We start from the raw sequence: 21,286 nt of genomic DNA on the forward strand, positions 1-21,286 counted from the left end.
CAAGCTACACAATATCGCGTTCATTAATCGAAGGCGATTCATCTGCGATATGAACGCGATATTGCGTGGCTTATCGGCTCTGTCTATTAAATGCTGCTCCATTTGAAAACAGGTGATGGCGATTTAGCGGTAATCAGGGAACCGGCTTTACTGACGAAATGCGCGTGACAATCGCATGCGATATATCGCCCAGCCCTGCATCCATCCATCATAAAAATACTCCACAGGGCTCCGGGGGGTTAATAAAGGCCTTCTGAAGTGAAGCGATGCGTTTGTGTAAGAAAAATATCCATATTTAACAAGTTATAAAGTAAAATATCTAGCTTCTGTATTCAAAAGCGTAACTGATGTCGCGGAGCTGTGTGGAGTACGTTTATGATGGATGGATGCACTTTCTTGAGCTACTCGTTGGTCTTGTTCACTGCCATTATAAAGCTTGGATGCATCAGGATGTTTGTTAATATAACTCCAATTGTGTTCATCAGAAAGAAGATGGTCATATACTCCTAGGGATGGCTTGAGAGCGAGTAAAGCTTAATTTGAAAGTTTTAAAGTGAACTAATCCTTTAAACAATTGAATGCATCCTTTCTGAATACATGTATTCGCTTCTTTCAAAAAATTACTGACCCAAAACTTATATCAACACATACACGCATACAAATTGACTTTTAAAAACATTTAAACTTTGAGTGTTGTTATAACACTTGACCTAGGAGCAATGTGCTGCCTGTAGAGTTGCACTGGTGAACACTGACACGAATAGTATAAAAGAACCTTAAGAAAAACACTAGGATTTTATTCTCAACCAGCCAGAGTAAAGAAATGCTGTAAAGGTGGCATTGGCCCAACACAAAAGAGTAATTTGGCAGCAACTGAGCAGCCACTACACAAACAATTCAAACGATCGTCTCTTTGAGAAGGGTTCTCAAACAAGTAAACACAAATACACACTAAAAAGGACAGGCCTCTTCAGCGCCTGCCACATTTCGTGCCCCCTTGTCTCTTCTAACTGGGGTTTTGTGTGTATTCAGTGCATCTAGGCGACTGTGATTTGAAATGAAGGATGGTAAGTTGCTGCTTTGACACTTGGCAGAACTTGGAGGCCTCTCTATTTCCCGATCCTGGGAATGCAAACAGCAGTCTTCTCCCAAACGACTTTCCATATCCCTCCCCCTGCAACCTGGCCAGCCCCTGCACCTGTGCCTCTGTCTGTCTCTCCTCCCTTTCATTCTCTTTCTCTCTCTCACTTTTTTTGGGGTGGTTTATTGTAGGCCAGGTGTGACAGACGTTGGCACGGCCTCAATCAGACTCCTTGTTGTCGTCTTATGTTGGCAGCAGTTGCCAAATAAGTTGCCCAGCATGGACACACACACACAGACAAGTACACAAACTTCCAACATACTGAAAAGTAAAGAAGCATGCCAAATAACAGACAAGGAGTGATTCATTAAAAGCAAAGTTCACCCAAAAATTAACATTCTGACATCATTCACTTAACTTCATATTGTTTCAAATCTGTATGCAGACTTTCTTGTGTGGAACATAAAAGAAGGTATTTTGAAGAATGTGCTGGTTGCTCTTTTCCATGCAATTACAATGAACAGAGAATGAAGCTTTTATATAAAAAATAAGCATAAGCTCCATAAAAATTCATAATTTCATAAGAGTTCATGGGAGAAGTAGAGATTTACAATCTGTGAACATCATTCTTTTGAGTCAGATCTTTTCAGTTATTCAGTTGGTCTTGTGTACAGAACAAATCTGAATGATTAATTCATGAATTGCACTGATTTGAGTCATGACTTTCTTGAGATCAAATCACTGAATCAAGATAAGCAGTTCTAGAGTTGACAACAAGAAAATAGGTGAATAACTTACATATCAGTTTGTTCCTCAAATCTGTCATATGACTTCAGAAAATGTATATAATGTACTGTAAAGTAATATGTAATGTAATATGCAAGTTATATAGACCACTTTTATGATATTTTAATAATGCTTTTGTGTCAAGCCCTACATTCATTGTAATTACATGGAAAATCCCCAACATTTTCTTAATTCTCCTAATGCTCTTTGTTAGAAAGAAGTCACGCAGGATTGGAATAACATGATGGTGAGTAAATGATGACTGAATTTGTATTTTTGGGTGACCTATCCCTTTAAGACCAGGTTGAAGGCAGATCTTTTCACGGCCCACAATGCTTTACCATTTACACTGCATCTGCTGCTCTCTACTTCTTTGTGCTTGCTTAAATCTCTGCACTGCCTGTCTCAAACTGTTTCTGCCTCTTTTTCGCCTCCCACTAGATCTGTCTCTCCATGCAAAGCTGTTTTAATGATGATGTCTAAAGGACAGCACTCTGATTAGCGATTATAACGGGGTATTAAGTGACAGGTAGAGCAGTGGCAGGTGCTGCATGCTGATCTTCGCCCGCACACACACTATTTCTCTCTTGCGCTCTCCCATAGGTGCTTGTGGCTTGATAGACAGAACCCCTGACAGAAGGTCTCTGTGAATGTTTCTTTCAGGAGGGGGCTGAAACGGACATCTGCTGGGGTCTGGCCGCTGTAGTGTGGAAGTGCTGCGTTGTGTGGCGTTCAGTGGGCGCTGGGCAGCGTCGTCTTTGAAGCGGCGTCTGCGCTTAGAGCTGTTTTGTTCCCTCGAAGCCGGTGGTGGGATTAATTCAGACTCTCGAGAGGAAGAAAAGCCTCTTCAGTGGGCCTACGCAACTGTTTGTAAGGGGGTTTATGGCACGCCATGAAAGTTGTGCCATTAAACAGTGGGCTTGATGAATAGGTCTTCCATAATGCTAATGCCACCCATCTACGTGAATGTGTGATTGAGCATTGAATGTGGCCATACACTCAGATCAAAGTCAAATCCTGTTTGAAAGGAGATGGGCGATGAGCTCAAATACTGGGTTATAATGCCAAGTAAAATATAAAAGATGGAAATTAGAATGAGGTAAATACTTAGGCAGCTGCTTTGCAGGTAAAACAATTTAAAAAAAAAATGTATCAATGTTTTTAGCAGTGAATTAAATATATTTACAGTTAAAATTTCTCTATGTCAGCCATCTTGGATGATTTTACATCACTGAGATTTCTCCCATGCATTCTGGGATTGAATTATCTGAAAACTATAGATCTGATATTGTAGAATCTGGCCAAACAAAGGCATAATCTTCTCATTAGACTACACAGATTGGACCCTTGAAAGTGCAAAAAGAGAACTAGGTGGATATCAAGACTTTCATGGAATAACGACTTAAAGAGGACCTATAAAGCCCCATTACAAGATGTAATATAAGTCTCTGGTGTCCCCAGAATGTGTCTGAAGTTTCAGCTCAAAATACCACACAGATCATTTATTATAGCGTGTCAAATTTGCCCCTATTTAGGTGTGAGCAAAAACACGCCATTTTTGTGTCCCTTTAAAGGTGCCCTAGAATTTACCTTAATATAGTATAGTTGAATAACAAGAGTTCAGTACATGGAAAAGACATACACTGAGTTTCAAACTCCATTGTTTCCTCCTTCTTATATAAATCTCATCTGTTTAAAAGACCTCTAAAGAACAGGCGAATCTCAACATAACACCAACTGTTACGTAACAGTCGGTGTGTACGCCTCAATATTTGCATATGCCAGACCATGATCAAGCCATTAGACAAGCGCACAACGTCTGGATGTGCACAGCTGAATCATCAGACTTGGTAAGCAAGCACCAACAATAGCGAAAAATTGCAGATGGAGCGATAATAACTGACATGATCCATGATATCAGGATATTTTTAGTGATATTTGTGAATTGTCTTTCTAAATGTTTCGTTAGAATGTTGCTAATGCTAAAGTTGCTAAAGTTACCGTTTATTACTGTATTCACGGAGACAAAGGCCGTCACTATTTTCATTTTTAAACACTTGCAGTCTGTATAATTCATAAACACAACTTCTTTCTTTATAAATCTCTCCAACAGTGTGTAATGTTAGCTTTAGCCACGGAGTACTATCAAACTCATTCAGAATCAAATGTAAACATCCAAATAAATACAATACTCACATGATCCGATGTATGCATGCAGCATGCATGACGAACATCTTGTAAAGATCCATTTTGAGGGTTATATTTAGCTGTGTAAACTGTGTTTATGCTGTTCAAGGCAAGCACAAGGGAGCATGAGAATTAAAGGGGCCGCAACCTATATATCGGTGCATTGTTAATGATGCCCCAAAATAGGAAGTTAAGAAAATGAATTAAAAAAAAAAAAAATTCTATGGGATATTTGAGCTGAAACGTCACAGACACATTCAGGGGACACCTTAGACTTATATTACAACAAAGCTGGAGAATCTCACACAGCCAAAATGATGGGTTTATGTAAATTTTAAGGTTAGTGATATCATTAGCCCAGAAAGAAGTTGTAGCCCCTACCAGCCATTTGTTTCAGTCCTTAACCAGAGAATTCTTTAAAAGAAAATCTCTCCCTTTGCATTGAACTTTGAGCGTCATAACTTTGCAGATGTTGTTTATGCTCTAACAGCAACATTACACACTAACTAAAGTTAAAAAAGTGAAATCATAATCAACCACCCCTTTAAATTTTGGCCTGCTTCTCCTACAAAGCAATAAAATGGCTTTGTGTCCTTTTTGAAACGTCTGAATTCATTGTAAATTCAGGGAATAGAACAACCTACATTATCCTCAATTTCACTTTGTGTGCTGCACAGAAGAAGTCATATGGGTTTGAAATGATGATTTAATGATGACAGAAGTTTAATTTTCTGTGAACTATTCCTTTGAGTCCTCCACTCCACCAATAAATATCACACAAATCACAAGATGAGCTGCTTTGCCAGAATCCAAACCAACCAGGTCATTTGATGAAAAATATGAATCAACAGAGAGTACTGAAAGTGCATTGAAAGCTCAGTGTGGCCATGGAAATTAGCAGTTTATGATTTTTCTATTGAAAAAGACCTGTCATTTGTTTTTCTCACCATTTTCAAGCCAGTGTCTGCCTCAAAGGCATTGCTCAAATAAAAAATAAAAAAGCTTATCTATTTATGTTTCTTCACCAAGCTGCTTGTATCTTCCCTCTCTCTTCAGAGCTTTTCCAAATCACAGATTACAACATCCTGAAAAATTACAAGCTGAATAGTTAATTACCGACTGTACTTGGACACATTAACTCTCCTGCTTTTTAATTAATAATTAAAAATGTTTAAGCATGTCTTAAAGTGACTAATTAAAAACGACCATGACAGCAATTCATTTAAAAGAATTACCACTTGTTATATGGTCCTCAGACTCCTTTTAATGAAGCCGTTTAATTTTTTTCCTGACTGTCATTTGCTGCTAAATAAAGCCAGAAATAGAAACAAATGGGGAAATTAAAAACAGGAAGTCTGACATCTTCAGTAAGTGAAATATCCCAGTCTGAGAATGCCGTTCTTAGGTCCTAATAATGGCATCTCTTTTCATACTCTCTTCTTCGTGTCTATAAAAGTGCCGCCTCAGCTGGAGTTACCCGCCAGAGATACAACCATCTCTTTAACATTGACCTCTGAGACAGCGAGAGTGGGTCACTCACCTCTTTTTGGCCGGGCAGTCCTCAGAGTACTCACTGCCTCCATCTGCACTCCTCGAGAGAGACCCATCCTCTTTATGTCCTCCCTTAGACCCACATCCATTCAGCTGCCCATTTGACAAGGAAGCTGTACGGAAAGAAAGAAACAGTGAGAAACTGTAACAACCTCCAGATGCAATGCGTCAAGTATTTGAACTTAAGATGAATATAATCACCACAGCATGGTTTTACTTTAATCATGCAATGCAGAACTGAAATGGATCACAAGCAAATGGGAAAAGAGAGATGGTTTACTTCAGAGTCCAACTGTAGAAGCAAGGACATTTTGTAATGTACCTGGATTTTATATGACGAAAGTCAATGTAAGACTATGAAATTGTGTTAACTTGTGCAGATTCAAGGTTGTAAAAATGGGACGGTCCATTATTACATGCAATCTCAACACTACTGGGTTTCAACTGGCAAAGAAACACTGATTAATAACAAAAGCTGCTGTATCACATGTCTAGAACTGATAATGGTCTCAAAAAACAAGTGGACATGATGATTACAATTAAATGAGAAAAAAAAAAAAAGAGAAAAGAAATAATAAATATTTCACATTAAGAGTGAGAGAAATATATATTCTAGTCAGTATTCAACACGGGGAAACCAGTAACAACATCTAAAGAGCTCTGGCCATCAACACTAGAGCAACCAGGATTACGAAGTTAAATCTCCATTTATACGGCTCAGCTGATTTAATTTCCGTGTTTAGTAACATTTGTTAAGCGAATATCCAGAATCACCAAACATTCCCAGTGGCTGGATTTCAAATCACCAACCAGCCAGTAAAACAGCTGGAGAAGAAAGAAACTACAATAAAGCTGCTATCCAACACATACATGAAAAGCTATAAAAATGCTTCCCTCTCATATATGGACCAACATGGCTGGACTTCAAAGCATCCAAGTTAAGTCTTAGAGGGCTATTCTCATAAGACCAAACATTGTCTTTGACAAAATTGGGATGTTTAACTCCAAATAGAAAAGCAGCAAAACCACTTGTGTTCTATATTCAAAACGACTCCTCAAGTGCAAGAGCAAACAAGCTCACGAGCCTCTGCCTTCATCACGACACGAGAAGCCAAAACCCGAGAGAGCCGGCCAAGCCAAGCCAACGTGGGTGGAGAGGGATCAGATGTAAACAGCTTAACGCGGGCTGCTCGCTTCCCGCGCCGTGTTTTACATATGTTGGTCTCACTTGAGTGGCTGTGTGAAAGACAGTCTGAGTCTTGCGGAGCCAAACGTCCTGTCTCTCTCTCTCTCTCTCTCTCTCTACAGGCCGGAAGAGCGTGTGATGGTTTATCAACCGTCTGTCCTTCAGGGGCTCTAATTATATTTATGCGTGTTTAACTAAGCCCGTCGCGTCGCTACATTCACCTCCTGGTTTCCACAGAGAGCGGGATGTTGAGTGAGCGGTGTGGTGTTATGACGTGCGACCCATTAGTTAATTTAGAACATGAAAGCATGTAGAAATGCGGTATAGAATTGTCCCATCACAGATCTGATGCTCAGAACGTAATTACAACACAAAGCACATCTAGACTGAATAACGTCAGCCCTAATGGAAACACCGATTGCATGTCCCTGGAAACCAGTCGCATCATGCCTGGTTAGGAGCCATTTCGTTGGCCAGTGACCTTAGCCCAGTCTTAAACTGGTCTGAGGATTCAAAGAAAGATTGGTCATTTAAGACATGTACACTTCTCTAGTTTCATTAACTGCTGTCACATATTTGATATGCAAATTTCTAAGGCCTCTAAATTATGAACATGATCAAAACTTGCTGAAATACCGGTTGTACACAATCTATGGTACATGTGTCTTTTTGCTGTGAAATCTTTACTGATTTTTATAAAGTACACATAAGAATAACTTCTATATTGTTAGTTATATTTCAAGATGCAAACTTGCCATTTAAATATCAGTGCCCGGTTGCATAAAGCACCTTAAATATAATTTTCCCTTAAGATCGGCCTTATGTTTCCCTTAAACTTAAGGGTGTTGCATAAAATAACCGTTAAGTGTTACTTATGAGTTTCTTAAAGTGAGACGTCATAAACCCTAAGAATTTCCCTTAAGTATATATTTTCACTTAAGTAATCCCTTAAATGGTAAGTGTTGCATAAAGCCCCTTAACCGTCATTTCCTAAGTATAACATAATGTTTGGAAAAGTTCACCTTAAGTATTACACGGAGTGACCAGGTTCAATCCAAGTCTTCTAACGAGACACAATCGACCGCTTTATTTGATAAACAAATTGTAATTTAGCCATTTATTCACATAAACATCGATTGAATTACATATGTAGCACATATCTTATATGGTCAACGGAAGAGCAAACATGCATGCATCACGCAAGAACAAACCTCATTGGTTCTTGTGTGCACGTTTGAGCTTTTGAAACAGCCTAAATCATATGGTTGTCTTTCAATGAATGGACATAAATAATGAGAAAATATTAAAAATATCTTTATTTGTTATCCAAAGATGAAAAAGTCTGGATTTGGAACGACATGAGGGTGATTGAGTGATGGCAGAAATCTCAATTTTGAGTAAACTATCGATTTGAGTTTCTTGTCTGGTCTCTCTCTTTCATATTCAGTTTTCTTTTTTGTTTTCCTTATCCATCTTATGTTGTTTTCTGTGAAAATTTACCACAATCGTGTATTAACAAATAACATGTCCATGGCAACAGTAGAATTTTATAACAGCAAAACCTGGGTTGCTGTCATGAAACACTTAACGGTTTCCTTTAAAAGAGAACAGTTTAAGGGATTATATACAACACCTTTACGTAATTCCCTTAGTTATGGTGAAATCACACCTTAAGTGTCATACTTAAGGGAAAAACTTAAGGTGCTTTATGCAACCGGGCACAGAAACTAAACCAAAATTAATATTTTTGCTCAGTCTAGGCCTCTGAATAAAACTGAGGGATTTTTTTTCCTCCTCAAGTATAAGTTTCATATTGTCACTATATAATATGTCATAAAAACCTGACACTCAAAAAATTGTCTAAAGGTTCAATAAATGGCTACCAGAATTTTACAAACAATTTTGGCAGGTGTAGTGCCACTGGGACTCAGTCTTAAAGACACAATAGAAAAAAATATATATACATATTTTAAAGGTTGTACAGAAGTAGGAAAATGATCATGTAAAACTAAATTACAACTATTTGACTAATATTGCTAGTGGATTTTGGTGCAAAAACAATGTTACAAAAGTGTAAAATAAATCCCTTTTAATAAGAGGATATATGGACTGTGGTGGCAGAAGCAGTGGCTTTGGCCAAAATAGACTGTTTTTGTCCTCTTAACGTTGCCTCAAAATGGACGCCAGTGCCACATTGTTTGGAACACAAAAGCTAAAACATGTCCCAAGACAGTCCCCTTTTGTCTGCTTCAGGAGCTGCCAGCACATGGAGTTTGGTTCCTTGAGACGTGTGAAGATTCTCCAACACTCACAGATCTGTGCATTGACTATAAAGAGATTCATTTAAAATGATCTTGATCTTAAGATTATGGAGAGAGAGAAAAAATAAATAAACGGAAACAAACTATGGGATTATTGCTTAGAGATGTAACAACACTTTGTCTATAGATACAGTTGTTAACAAGTTACAAAATGCTGACACATGCAAAAGTGCATCTGATGCATGTTTATAGACCAATAATTAAAAAAAAAGAAAAAAAGAATGACAGACAGATAGACACATAGACAGACAGATAGACAGACAATCCATTATTGCTAGTGTACGGATGGAAGCTAAATCTGATGCTGATCCTTTCGTGGCAAAACATGCTGCAGTTGTATCTGTTGAGCATTTGCATTTGTGAACAAAGACTTTGTGTATCACCCTTCGTTAAACACCCTACGTTCAAAGGGATTACTGCTAGCCTGAGGTTGCAATGCAACGTTAAGGCATACAACAACAAGAAAACAAGATTAAGGGCTGTTGTGATAAAAGCATATTATCAGTTTCAGAGACTGTATATCTAGCTTCTTGCCATAGTCTCAACAGAAACCCCTTCAGCTTGAGTCTCTCTCATGTTTACATGTGGAGTGGGGGGTGTTTGAAAAGTTGTTAGTGCCACTGGGACGAGCTTTACCTCTCACCGGCCGGCCACACAGCAACAACTACTCAGATACAACAAACTTTGTTCAGAGTTGTTGAGCAATTTGTTTGCAAACAAAACAAGGTTGTGAGAGACTACAGGCCATTTAATATGCTGTTTGTCGACATTAACCGTTTAGCAGACGAAACACTGAAAATGTTTGAAAAATATCTAAAAGTCTTTCAAGAATATTTACATTAGACAACAAACTCTGTTGTTAAAACAAGACTTGATCTAGGACCTTAAAAGTGACATGAAACAGTGTTTGCACAATTTTACCTCTGTGATCTCAAATATTTGTGAAACAATACTTTACTAGAAAGTTAACTGTAATAGATCTTGACATACTAAGTGGACTGCACTTATATTTCTCACAGCCTTGTTTTGTTAACATCAATTAAAATATGCTGTCTTCTCTAAGTAAAGTCTTTGAGAAGCGTCCTTTCACTCCTGACAGAAGCCAGGGAATAAAGTCTCACATCTGTTGTATTTCTTTTATTTTTCTTTCTATTTCCCAACTGAGTGATAAAAAGCGTTAAGCCCATATCAAGAAAAGGCTTTCCCCCTTGTCTCTGGCTGTGCAGACTCGTACATATGAAGCCTGTTCTTTGTTCCTTTTAGAGTCTCAGAGCTCTTTTTAGTGAAAGCTCTGGCTTTCTGAGGCCCGTGTGAAGTGAAGTCCCACAGTGCCAAGCTGCAACGTCAGACATGCTGCTATCAGACGACTTCAAAAGCTCTGAAGTAACCTGGATCATATGGCACTTTTACACAAATACTCACTGGAAACCTCCTTAGGAACTTCCTTTGACCAGACAAAAGTAGATGTTTGCACTGTACTGAAAGGGAAGGTGCTAAATCAAAGCTTTTTTCAAACATTTGATGGAAAACATGCTCTAATAATCAAGATTTTAACATCAGGTGCTGGTAACAAACTTGTGAAATACTGAACAAAAATGTGCCTGTAAAGTACAGTTTAATAAAATAATGACTGAGTGTTTAGAAGCTCAGTGAAGAAAACATTGAGCATGTGTCTTACCATTAGGGCCTTTTCCTCCATTGCCGATGCCGTCACAGAGCTGGCGCTTTTGTGCACTCTTAAACTCCTTCAGTGAGAGATAGAGCACCTTCCGCACCACTCGCTCCTCCGACCATGGCATCCCATCATTATCATCCTGTTAAGAGAGATATGATCAGCACTTTAGTAGAGACCTCATCAGCACTCACGACACTGAGAAACATCAATGCAGCTGCTTGAGTAAACAAATAAAATCAATCTACAGCACTTTCCATGGAAAGAGAGGAATGTCTCGCACAAACACACACTTCTCCGCCAAATATCACACTGTGTTATTGTGATGGTTCGTAATGACATAATTTTCCTTATTCTTTATAATCTATGATTTGTTTGATCTTGGACTATTTCAAAAAGTGCATCATCTTTTTGAGAGATTTTAAGAATGGAACAAAGACAAGAACTTCCTTTCCAAAAAAATACAATTTCCTTTCCAGACAACAATCCTTGATAACAATTCTGAATCTATCTATAGAATCATTTACAACATGGCTCACACAGGTCAGGTTCTCACAGGCATGCTATAAATAGCAAAAGTGTGCTATAGAAATAATTTTCTTAACTGTACACCTTCACAAAACGGTTGTATTATTTGGTATAGAATTAAAACTGTAGTACGCTGGCCAAATTTAGGTGTCAGGAATCATAAGGATTCTTCTTTTAAAGGTCCTGAAAGCTAAGCAGTTAAAATTGTGGACTGATTGAAATGGACATTGCATGTCTTAGCTGTCAGACAAGAGGAACTGATATTACGTTAAATTAAAATTACGTTATCATTAACAGTTTAAATATTTAGACATTTGACGGCAACTGTAATACATTACAGAATGACTTGGTCATAAAATTGACATACAGAATTTAGGATTTAACACAAAAGTGGAAAAGTGTAGTTTATATGGAAGGACCATAGACTGTAAAAGGGAAGGACTTAAGTAAATAACCAAGTTGTGTATATTTAAGTAATGTCATTTAATGATTATTAGTGGAATACAGTAACAAAGCAAGGCAATCAAAACCGACTCAATCGTTTGTTTTCTAACTGCTAGATTTGCAGGGGATGAACACTGTAGGAAATAAATGTATATTTTATATATAAATATAATATAATATAATATAATATAATATAATATAATATAATATAATATAATATAATATAATATAATATAATATATATATATATATATATATATATATATATATATACATACATATACATATATACACACACACACACACACACACACACACACACACACACACACACCAAACACACAATTATATATATATAAAAATGTTAATACAGTGAGTACATAAGTTTCAGTGGAATTCATCAAAGATGAGATGAAAGATGCCAGTGATTGCACATATCTGCATGCGTTAGCATTCAGAGAGCCAGTTAAATTGTTATTTCCCACACAGACAATAACTGCTTCCTCTCTCTCTGAGTGCTCGTCTCGAGAGGGGAACTACAGACATTCCCGTGCCGTTGAGGTGGGGGGGTTGTGTTATTCACAGTCACTGTACTAAAGGAGAAGCCAGATGTCAGTTAGACACTTACACACACATACAAACAATTTGACCTTGGTTATCTGTTACAAAATTAAATCTTGGAAAGAGATAACTGTGTGCAATGCTTTGATGTCTGACAAAAACAACAACAACAACAACAACAACAACAACAACAAACACTGCCAACAGAAGTTGGTGCCATCAAACTAGAATTTATAATTTTCTGGAAATGTAAGTGGTGATTGCCTGTGCAAAACTTGCCTCCACAATGCTAGGGTGTTTCAGGTGGTTGTCAAGGAGATGCTATGCTGTTGCCAAGGTGTGCACAAGGATTTTTAACACATTGCTAGGTGTTTGTTAGGATGTTCTTTCTGCAGGATCATGTGACACTAAAGACTGCTATTAATTGCTACTGGAGTAATTTGCCATTACAGGAATATATAACATTTTTAAAAAAATTTAAGTAGAAAACTTTTATTTTTTATTTTTATTGTTAACAATATTTCACAATATTTCTGTTTTTAACTATATTTTTAGATTTCGGCAGGCATGATCTGCTTGACGTAGGGTGTCATTGTGATTCATAAAGGACATTGGGCATAGAGACGCATGAATCAATCGTTTCATCTTGTATAGCGTTATAGTGTACGACAACTGACGCTGCGTCTTTGGCGCTTCACGATGTCACGACCGAAAGACTAGCATGTTTAATTTTTTTGACCCTCCATGATGGGTTCTATCACATCGGTGATGCTGACCAATAAGAGCAAAGAAACTATTTCATACACAGCTTTCAAAAATGGTATTGGTTCTGCTAGGTGGAATCATGAAATAGAGGAAAGGTTAGTGGAACTATGGCAACAATACGTCTGAATTTATGAGGTCTCCACAAGGGACTACTATCGCAATTTCAACTGAAACAGGGAGATATGTCGAACAGTACCGCCCCTTTTTTGAAATAGCCAATAACGTTTAGTTTATATCACAGCACAGCCAGAGCCGTTAAACTCAGTAAAACCTCCATTTCCTTTTAATATCTAACCGTTTATCCTCCTAATCTCCTCTATATCACTTTAAAATACAGCGTTCTGTGCAGAATTTAAACGGGTCCAATACCTTTCGTGGTCTGAGCCAACTCGCGGATATGATCCGCTCTGTGCTCTCATGTCCCTGGGCCATAACAGACTATGCTCACGCTGCGTTACACATGAAAACGGACTTCATTCGCATCAATAGTAAGCATATTTACACTGTCTGAATCATTCCTTATCCCTTATATAGTGCACTATATGCACTTTACCATGTAGAAACTAATAAATGTGTGAACAAATGACCGATTTCAGCCGCAGCTTTAGTGTCTGTTGATAGTGTAGGAGGTGGCGGGACTTCAGATTCTAGAGAGCATTTGATTGGACAGAAGATTTGATGAGAAGCTGAAATGCGATGTGATGTCATGAAAATCCGTGATCCATTTTAGCGGAAGTGAGAGACTATAAGTTTTGAATGCTTATATCTCCTAAATCCAAATTTTGTCATTGTTTTGGAGCACACCAGCTTATTCATAACATTAAGGCATATTCATATTAAAAGCTAAAAAACTTCAATTTTGATTTCAGGGGGAATTTTTTTTTTTTTTTAAAGACGACAAGCAATAATTGGTCGGGAAGCAACATGTAGTCTGACATGTTTGTCGTCCACGACAACAAGAATTTAGGAGTGAAAATCGCATAATCTGACACAGTATTGTAACAGACAAAAATATTGTGTAGTATGAACATAAGATTACAAAATTACTGAAATCCCTAAAGCTAAGTTACTATAAAAGAGGTAAAACCTTCAGCAAACAACACCAATGCTTACCGAAAGTTACCGCCCTAGACATGCCTTTTGTCAATTTATTGATTTCTAAACATAAACCTAGCCAAATCTTCAGGAAATGCCCAATTAGAAGTATAAGGTTTGCATGGTGGAATTGTTTCCTGTGAGGTTAAGCAGAAGGTAGGTCTTATTGAACAAAAGACACAGGAGTGTGTGCATGTGCAAGTTCCTGTGCGGGGGCTGACACTGACAGGTGAACATCAGATCTCCCAGCAGACATGTCAACAAACACACACACCTCGAGACTCCTCTACGCACTGATGCGCTGCAAAAGCCTGACAGCAGCTGATTGGGTGTGTGGTGTGTGTGAAACCACCAGAGCACCTCGTTAGAGACACACACACACACACACACCTGCAGACGTGCACGCACACACGCATGCTTGCACACACAGACAGCGCGGCTCAAAATAGCCTGCATGCAAAGCCGCAGCTCAACCACAGCGCAGTTCTCACAGACATTAGAATTAGCAAATGATTCAAAGTGTCAGTTTAAAGAATTAACTACATATTATTGCTCTAATGCGCCGTGGCCAGGGTCCTATGCCAAGAGACGGCAATAATAACAGCGTGCAAGTGCGCGTACAGCGCTCCGCGCAGACGGCGAGGTGGGCTGAAGCGCTCAGAGGCGTGATGCTGTCACTGGATCCCAGGAGCACAATCCAGCAGGCTGCCGGCTAGGCAGCAATTACCCCGCGCTTGCTATCACCTCGCGGTCTGGCGCCGAGCCAGCGCAGCTCTCTGAATAGAGTATTACTGCTGAGAGCACGCACACACCTCTCCCGTATGAAAAACTCCTCTCTCAACTCTGGGAGCCGACCACGAACGCTTTGCCTTCAAGTTTGTTTTCTTTTCTCCTTTCCACCCTCCTCTACGTACCCCCCCCCCACCTTCCCTCAAAGCCTGGCAAGCCGCCACAGTTATTTCCTTCTTGCGCTACATATAGCATTCCAGCTCGGAAAAAATGCTGAGCTGGATACTGGCATTAACAGAGCTGTAGGAGTGCAGCATGGCTTGCTAGTCTGCAATAAAAACAACGATCAGAAGAATGCAACAATCATATTTCGGCCTTCAAATGCCAAGTCACAGAGGCTGTGCACAACTACAGATATTCAGTGTTAGACTGCTTCTACGAGTCAGCGTAGCAGCTAATTGCAGTTTTGACAACCTAACATAGCAATTAACCAATTCACCTTTCTCATGAGTGTTACATTATAAACATGCTAATCTCAGAACTGACACATCTCAGTTTTGTGTCTAAAGTTCACATTTTACACTTTACCTTTACAAGGGACAGTTTGGCATATAAGAATGCTAAAAACTTCAGAGGATGAATTGAAATGCCCATACTACTTATAAGCATATTCATATTATATTATATTAGTATTGTATTATATAATATAAGTATGGGCATTTCAATTCATCCCCTGTGGTCTACTTGTTTACATCAACTCAACTAGTCATCTATTGTAATGACAGAGCAACAGTTCAAAGACAATTTTGCTGAGCAAGTAATCCAAAGTTTAATTAAACTGTCAACATTTTCCTAACCGAACAACACAAAATTCAATTCAATAGCATTTGAAGGTCACTCTATTGCGCGCACCCCCCCCCCCTTTGTGTACACTGCTTTGTTACCATCAGTGATGCAGTAATGCAATGTGTTGACCAAGCATTTGCATACTAGCATGTAGTATACTTCTGACCCAAAGTATACTGTTTTTGTATAGCATTATATTAGTGTTGTCAAAAGTGCTAACTTCGAGACCAAGTCGATACTGACAGTTTAAAAATGTGACAGTTTGACCACTCGAGTGGATTCGTAAACGCCTTCGATTGGCCATTTTGCTCACGCGCTCAACAGATATGTCTGTGATTGGCTACAATTATCAACGCTTCAAAAACTTGTTGTAAATAGACATCAATGACAGTCTTCACAGAGTACTTACACAGATACACACGGGAGCGTCTGAAAACATGCGTTTATCAGCAGATCGGTCCGCTGATAGACACCTGCTTTCAAATTCAAACACTTCTGTGGGCTTTCAAATGCTCCCGTGCATTGATCATTGTAGCCAATCACAGACATATATGTTGATCGTGTGAACACAATGGCCAATCAGACATGCTTACGAATCCGCTCAACAGTAAAATTTCAGTATCGACTTGGTAGCGAAGTCTGTACTTTTGACAACACTAACCATTATATAGTTTGTTTTTACACATACGCTCGAGTGTGTGTACAGTATGTGTGCCTTAAACTTCATTATCAGCATAGTACACATGAACTGTAAGCATGCAAGAGATACCCACAATTCTAAAGTTTTAACGAGTACAAAAGATATTTTATCAGTCATAACTCCTTGAGAGAAACAGATAAGAACATTGAAAGGCTATGCATTTGGCTGTACACTGGCACTCATTACAAAACTGAAGTATACTTTGGACTTATGTATCATATACAGGAAGCTAGTCTGCCCACAATGTGCCCAAGCACATACACACAAACTTGCTTGTGTCAAATAAAATTTGTCACAAAGACAAGCATCAGAAAACTGCTCCTGGCAGGTACCGTGATGATGCCAGGCTCATACATAGACTGGCAGAGTCGGTTGGCAGCACCGGAACTCAGATGTGACGAGACACTGAGAGCTGGCACAAGCTAAGAGACGCCACTTACCCGCACCACACGTATGAACACTCACCCTGCTTCCCAAAACCCCCTCTGCTCTATCCCAGAGGAGCTCGGAGCCTCGTTAATGAGCACCAGGAGCACATGAGTGTGTGACAGAGCGAGGAGAAGTGTCTCTCATTCACACACACTCATGCATACACACACACACACACACATCACATAGACGGCCCAAGTGAGACTTGGGGCTCCTAGCATACTTAAAGCGTTCCAATGAGGGCATACGCAATGAGGATGCAAGATCTCCATCAGTCAACAAGACACCAGACACGTGACATCACTTGCTCTAGGTAAATACAAAGTTTCTTTCGAAAGCTTTAAAGACCCAACAGAGGCTAAATGAACACAGAGCATCTGTCTGTAACCGCCATTGAGCGTGCATTTCCTGTACAGCCTGAGAAACTTCTCTTTTTTCCCCCTCCAGACAGCAGTATTAGCATACCCTGCGACTGAATCTAGAAACACGTGCACAGACCACAATGGACAAGGCAAAGCTCTGTTTGCCTCAAATGATTAACTAGTTGATTAACAAAGCTGACTAGATTTAGCTTTAATATTTTTTTAAAGGGAATTCATTTAACATAAGTGACTTCACAGAGTTTTACTTTTCTGATCATGCTTTAGTGTGCTAACAGTCACAATCAGCCAACAAACTGCCAAGCTAAAACCATTTAAATGTGTTAAAGCCATCAACACACTTTGTTTTGTAACATACCCACTAGCTTATACAATAAAAGCTAAAAATGTACCGACTCTAAAAATGCCATGGTGCAGTTATGTATCTAATTTATAACAGCCGAGTATAATGCATTTTTCTTGGATGTACATGTAAGGTAGCTTCAAAAGAATACTTTTCTAACAACTATCCAATGACAAAATCTTTACTCTTCTAAAAAATATAAGTCAGATTGTAGAGTGAATGTACATCATATTAACATTGAAGAAAGCATGAATGAACAAAAGAATTCCTTTATCTGCATGTAGGAAGTTCAAACGTCTTCTTTCCCAGATGAATATGTAATGACAATGGTTTCATTAGAAGGCATGGAGGGGGACCATACTTTCGAAAATGGGCTTTTTTCAAAACGCACTGAAAGCCTGTTCAGATGAAAGACACTAAATATAGCCACACAGTCCTGGATCTCATCAACAAAGAATGTAGGCCATGCGCCAATTGAGATCTTTCTCTTAACATCAAGAAATTTGTTATAACACGAATTCCTTGAGAAAGACAGAGCAAGAGGGGGAAAACAAGTGCCGGGAGAGATGGCCTTAAAGAGCAAAAATATTAAAGCACTTCTTCCTCTCTCTACACGTGTCCTCCAGATGTTGGAGGAATAAAGGAAACAAGCACACATAGCGGTATTTTCTCGAAATTTGGGTCAGCACCACAGAGCGTATGTCTACGCTTGCTTGGTCTGCCATAAGCAGATTAAAGGTGATTGGTTTGAGAGCGAAGCACAGCTAGAGTCAGCCATGACAAGAAAGTACTTTTGTTTTGTTTGCTCCGAGCAAAAGCCATGGAGGGGACAACGAGAGGTGATCTGGTGCGGGAGGCCAACAGAGGCACCCCATTACACCCTCTACTTCACTGCATTGGAATGTCTGAGCAACACGCCACTACAGAGCTAAGGGTCTTTAGGGTCCATCCTTTAAAAAGTATCCTGGGCTGTCATGTTAACCCCTTTTCAAATGACAAAGAAAAAATGAGATCACTACCATTATAATGGTAGCTGGAGTTGCTCAGATGGAGCGTGATCCTCTGGAAGCAATTTGAAAACCTTGCATCTTTGCTCATGGTTCTGCATCCATATTTTAGCAAAATACATGGCTCCTTTTGAAAGGTCACCAATGGAGAAAGACGCTTTTTAGAAACACATGGTACACGAACATTATACACCAGGGCTGGGCGACTCTTACTTCCTGCAGAGTTTAGCTCCAACCCTGATCACTCTCATCTGACTGAAGCTTTCAGGTAATCCTGAAGACCTCGAATTGCTTATATCTGACTCTGACATCTCAAATTTAAAGATTGGGACCCCTGATCCTCTGCATGTCATTCTATCCTGTGGGTATGCTTACAGCGACTGTGCAGGGTTGCAAAAGCAAGTTTATGTGTTGAGACAGGACAGCGGTTATTACAACTCCGCTCTGCTGATCAACTTGGCACTGGTGCGGTGCAGTGCCACGAGCAGCCCGCAGATGGACAGCACAACCAAGCTTAACGTGCTTGAGTGACAAATTGCCATCGCCAGTCACTGCCATCAAGTGCAAAGCCCTGGCCAAAATGTAATAGATTTATAAGAGCCGTGCGTTTTGGTTTTACAGAAATAAATAAATGCCAAACTGAATTACAGGTTATGGGACAGAGCTGGCCACCTTCAGTGCTACAGCTGGTCCAATAAAAAGAGGCTTTATCAACAAAACCTTCCTACACAACAGACCCGGACTGGGGCCCCACAGTTTTTTTTCTACTAGCGACCAAGAGACAGAAGCGGGCCAGGCTTTTGCTGATGAATTAAACACAACAGATCTGCACCACAGCGGCCTCATGAAAAGCGGACAAAGATAAAGAGGGGAAGGAAAACAAGATGGAAAGGTACACAGTCAGAAAGATAAAGCAGTGTTTGAGATGATGATCAGTCATGTAGCAGTACATCAAAGAACATATAAGCCAGCGGTGTCCAAACCTGCTCTTGAAGGGCCACCTTCCTGCAAAGTTTAGTTCCAAACCTAAGTAAACACACCTGAACAAGGTTTTTGTATTCGAAATTGCCCCTATACCCTCATTGACTATTCCCTACATTACTCCACTAATATAGTCCACTAAATGACGGAATTAAAAGTGCTGCAAACGCCATCTTCTGGCGAGACACAGCAATTCATTTGGCGCAATGCTCACGGTACATGGGTATTCTCTAATGGCTTGCTGTTAAGTGTACATTATGGTGTTTTCACACCTGCGGTGAGTCCGACATAATGAATCCACTAAGTGTGTGCGCAGCTTTAAGTGTAAGGCCGTGTGTCCACCAGAGCGTTTTTAGCCAGCTGAAAACGCTAGGCGCTTTGCTTAAAACGCCCGTCTGTGAGCGCTTGAGAGCGCTTCTGCAGCGTAGCGTTTTTTTCCGTTGAGACGCTTTGTTGCTATGATGCGGAATATCCTATTTTAACCTGTTTCAGGTTAAAAATGTTCACACAATGTGGAATTACTTGCTATGCATGTTCGGCAAGAATGTGACAGTTGGTCGGAGTTGTATTTGTCCCGCCCCTCCTCCACTCTGATTGGATGGTTGGCTAAAAAGTGACAGTGATGAGCGCAGCGTTTTACTCAAAGTTGAACATTCTTCAACTCGAGGCGACCAATAAAAACGCCCAGCTCTCAGCGCTTGAGCGTGAAAAAGGCGCTCAGCGCCTCGTTACGCTCCTGGCGTTTAAAAAACGCGGCGCTCCCATTGAAAACAATTGAAAAAGTACGCTCGGAGCTGGAAAAAACGCTTAGGTGGACACACGGCCTAAGGCCGATTATGAATGTAAATTGATACTTATGACTGATCGCGCTCAAACGTGTCCAGTCAGAGCCAGTTACGTTCAGTCTGCGATTACAGTAGGTGTTCAAATTCCATGTGAAAGTATATAAATCTACTTCAGGAGCAGGAAACAATCGCTGTATGTTGAGCATAGTCAGAATGTTTTAGCTAGTCGTTAAATGTGTGCCCGGTTTAATAACACAGCGAATGCCGGTGGTAAACACTCATGTTCCGATACTCGTGCACGAGTTTTGGGAGGCGTTCCCTCTAAATGAGCTGTGAAGGAGGGGGGTTGTTCTTACCCATGCGCTCATTTCAAAAACTCAGTCGACAAAAAGAACCTCTTTAGCACCTTTAAATCATATTCATATTAATTGAAGCGCACACTCTCTGTAGCTCTCAGTGCTGTCTAGTAGGCTAACAGTGTCAAGACGCATTGAAACACTATATGAATGTTATAATTCAGCAAGAGTGGGAATCAAGGCTTCGTCAGGACAGCATTCCTGCAGACTTGCACAGATAAGTGCGATTAAACAACATTTTAAGGTGATGAGGTGCTCTATGGTTTTTAACTGCAGTAATTAATGTGTTCACTCACAGAATCAAACACTGCTGCATTTCCCACTATGAAATATGATATAATTTGGTTAGTTAGTCCGTTGGGTCGGATTTCTTTCACACCAAAAGCGAACCGTTCCAGAGTTCATTTGCAATCAGGCCGAGACCACCTCGTTCAGGTGGTTTCAGAGCGGTTGTTTTGGTGCGTGTCCCAGCGCGATTGCCGTGTTCACATGCCTAAAATGAAGTGAGCCAAGAGAGAAAACGCACTAGGTTCCAAAACAAATGCTCAGGTGT

The 21,286-nt window shown here is 39.7% G+C and overlaps 1 protein-coding gene across 1 annotated transcript in view; it reads right to left on the reverse strand.

The window, feature by feature from the left end:
• jarid2b (jumonji and AT-rich interaction domain containing 2b) overlaps positions 1–21,286 on the reverse strand; it is a 121,358-nt gene that overhangs the window by 48,687 nt on the left and 51,385 nt on the right. Inside the window, exons 2-3 of the mRNA XM_067411573.1 lie at positions 10,791–10,926; positions 5,595–5,718 (exon numbers count right to left, since the gene is read on the reverse strand). Of these exons, the coding sequence (XP_067267674.1) occupies positions 5,595–5,718; positions 10,791–10,926 (260 nt within the window). The remainder of the gene's footprint in view (positions 1–5,594; positions 5,719–10,790; positions 10,927–21,286) is intronic.

This window comes from Chanodichthys erythropterus, chromosome 15 (genome assembly GCF_024489055.1).
Source record: "Chanodichthys erythropterus isolate Z2021 chromosome 15, ASM2448905v1, whole genome shotgun sequence".
Taxonomy (NCBI): domain Eukaryota; kingdom Metazoa; phylum Chordata; class Actinopteri; order Cypriniformes; family Xenocyprididae; genus Chanodichthys; species Chanodichthys erythropterus.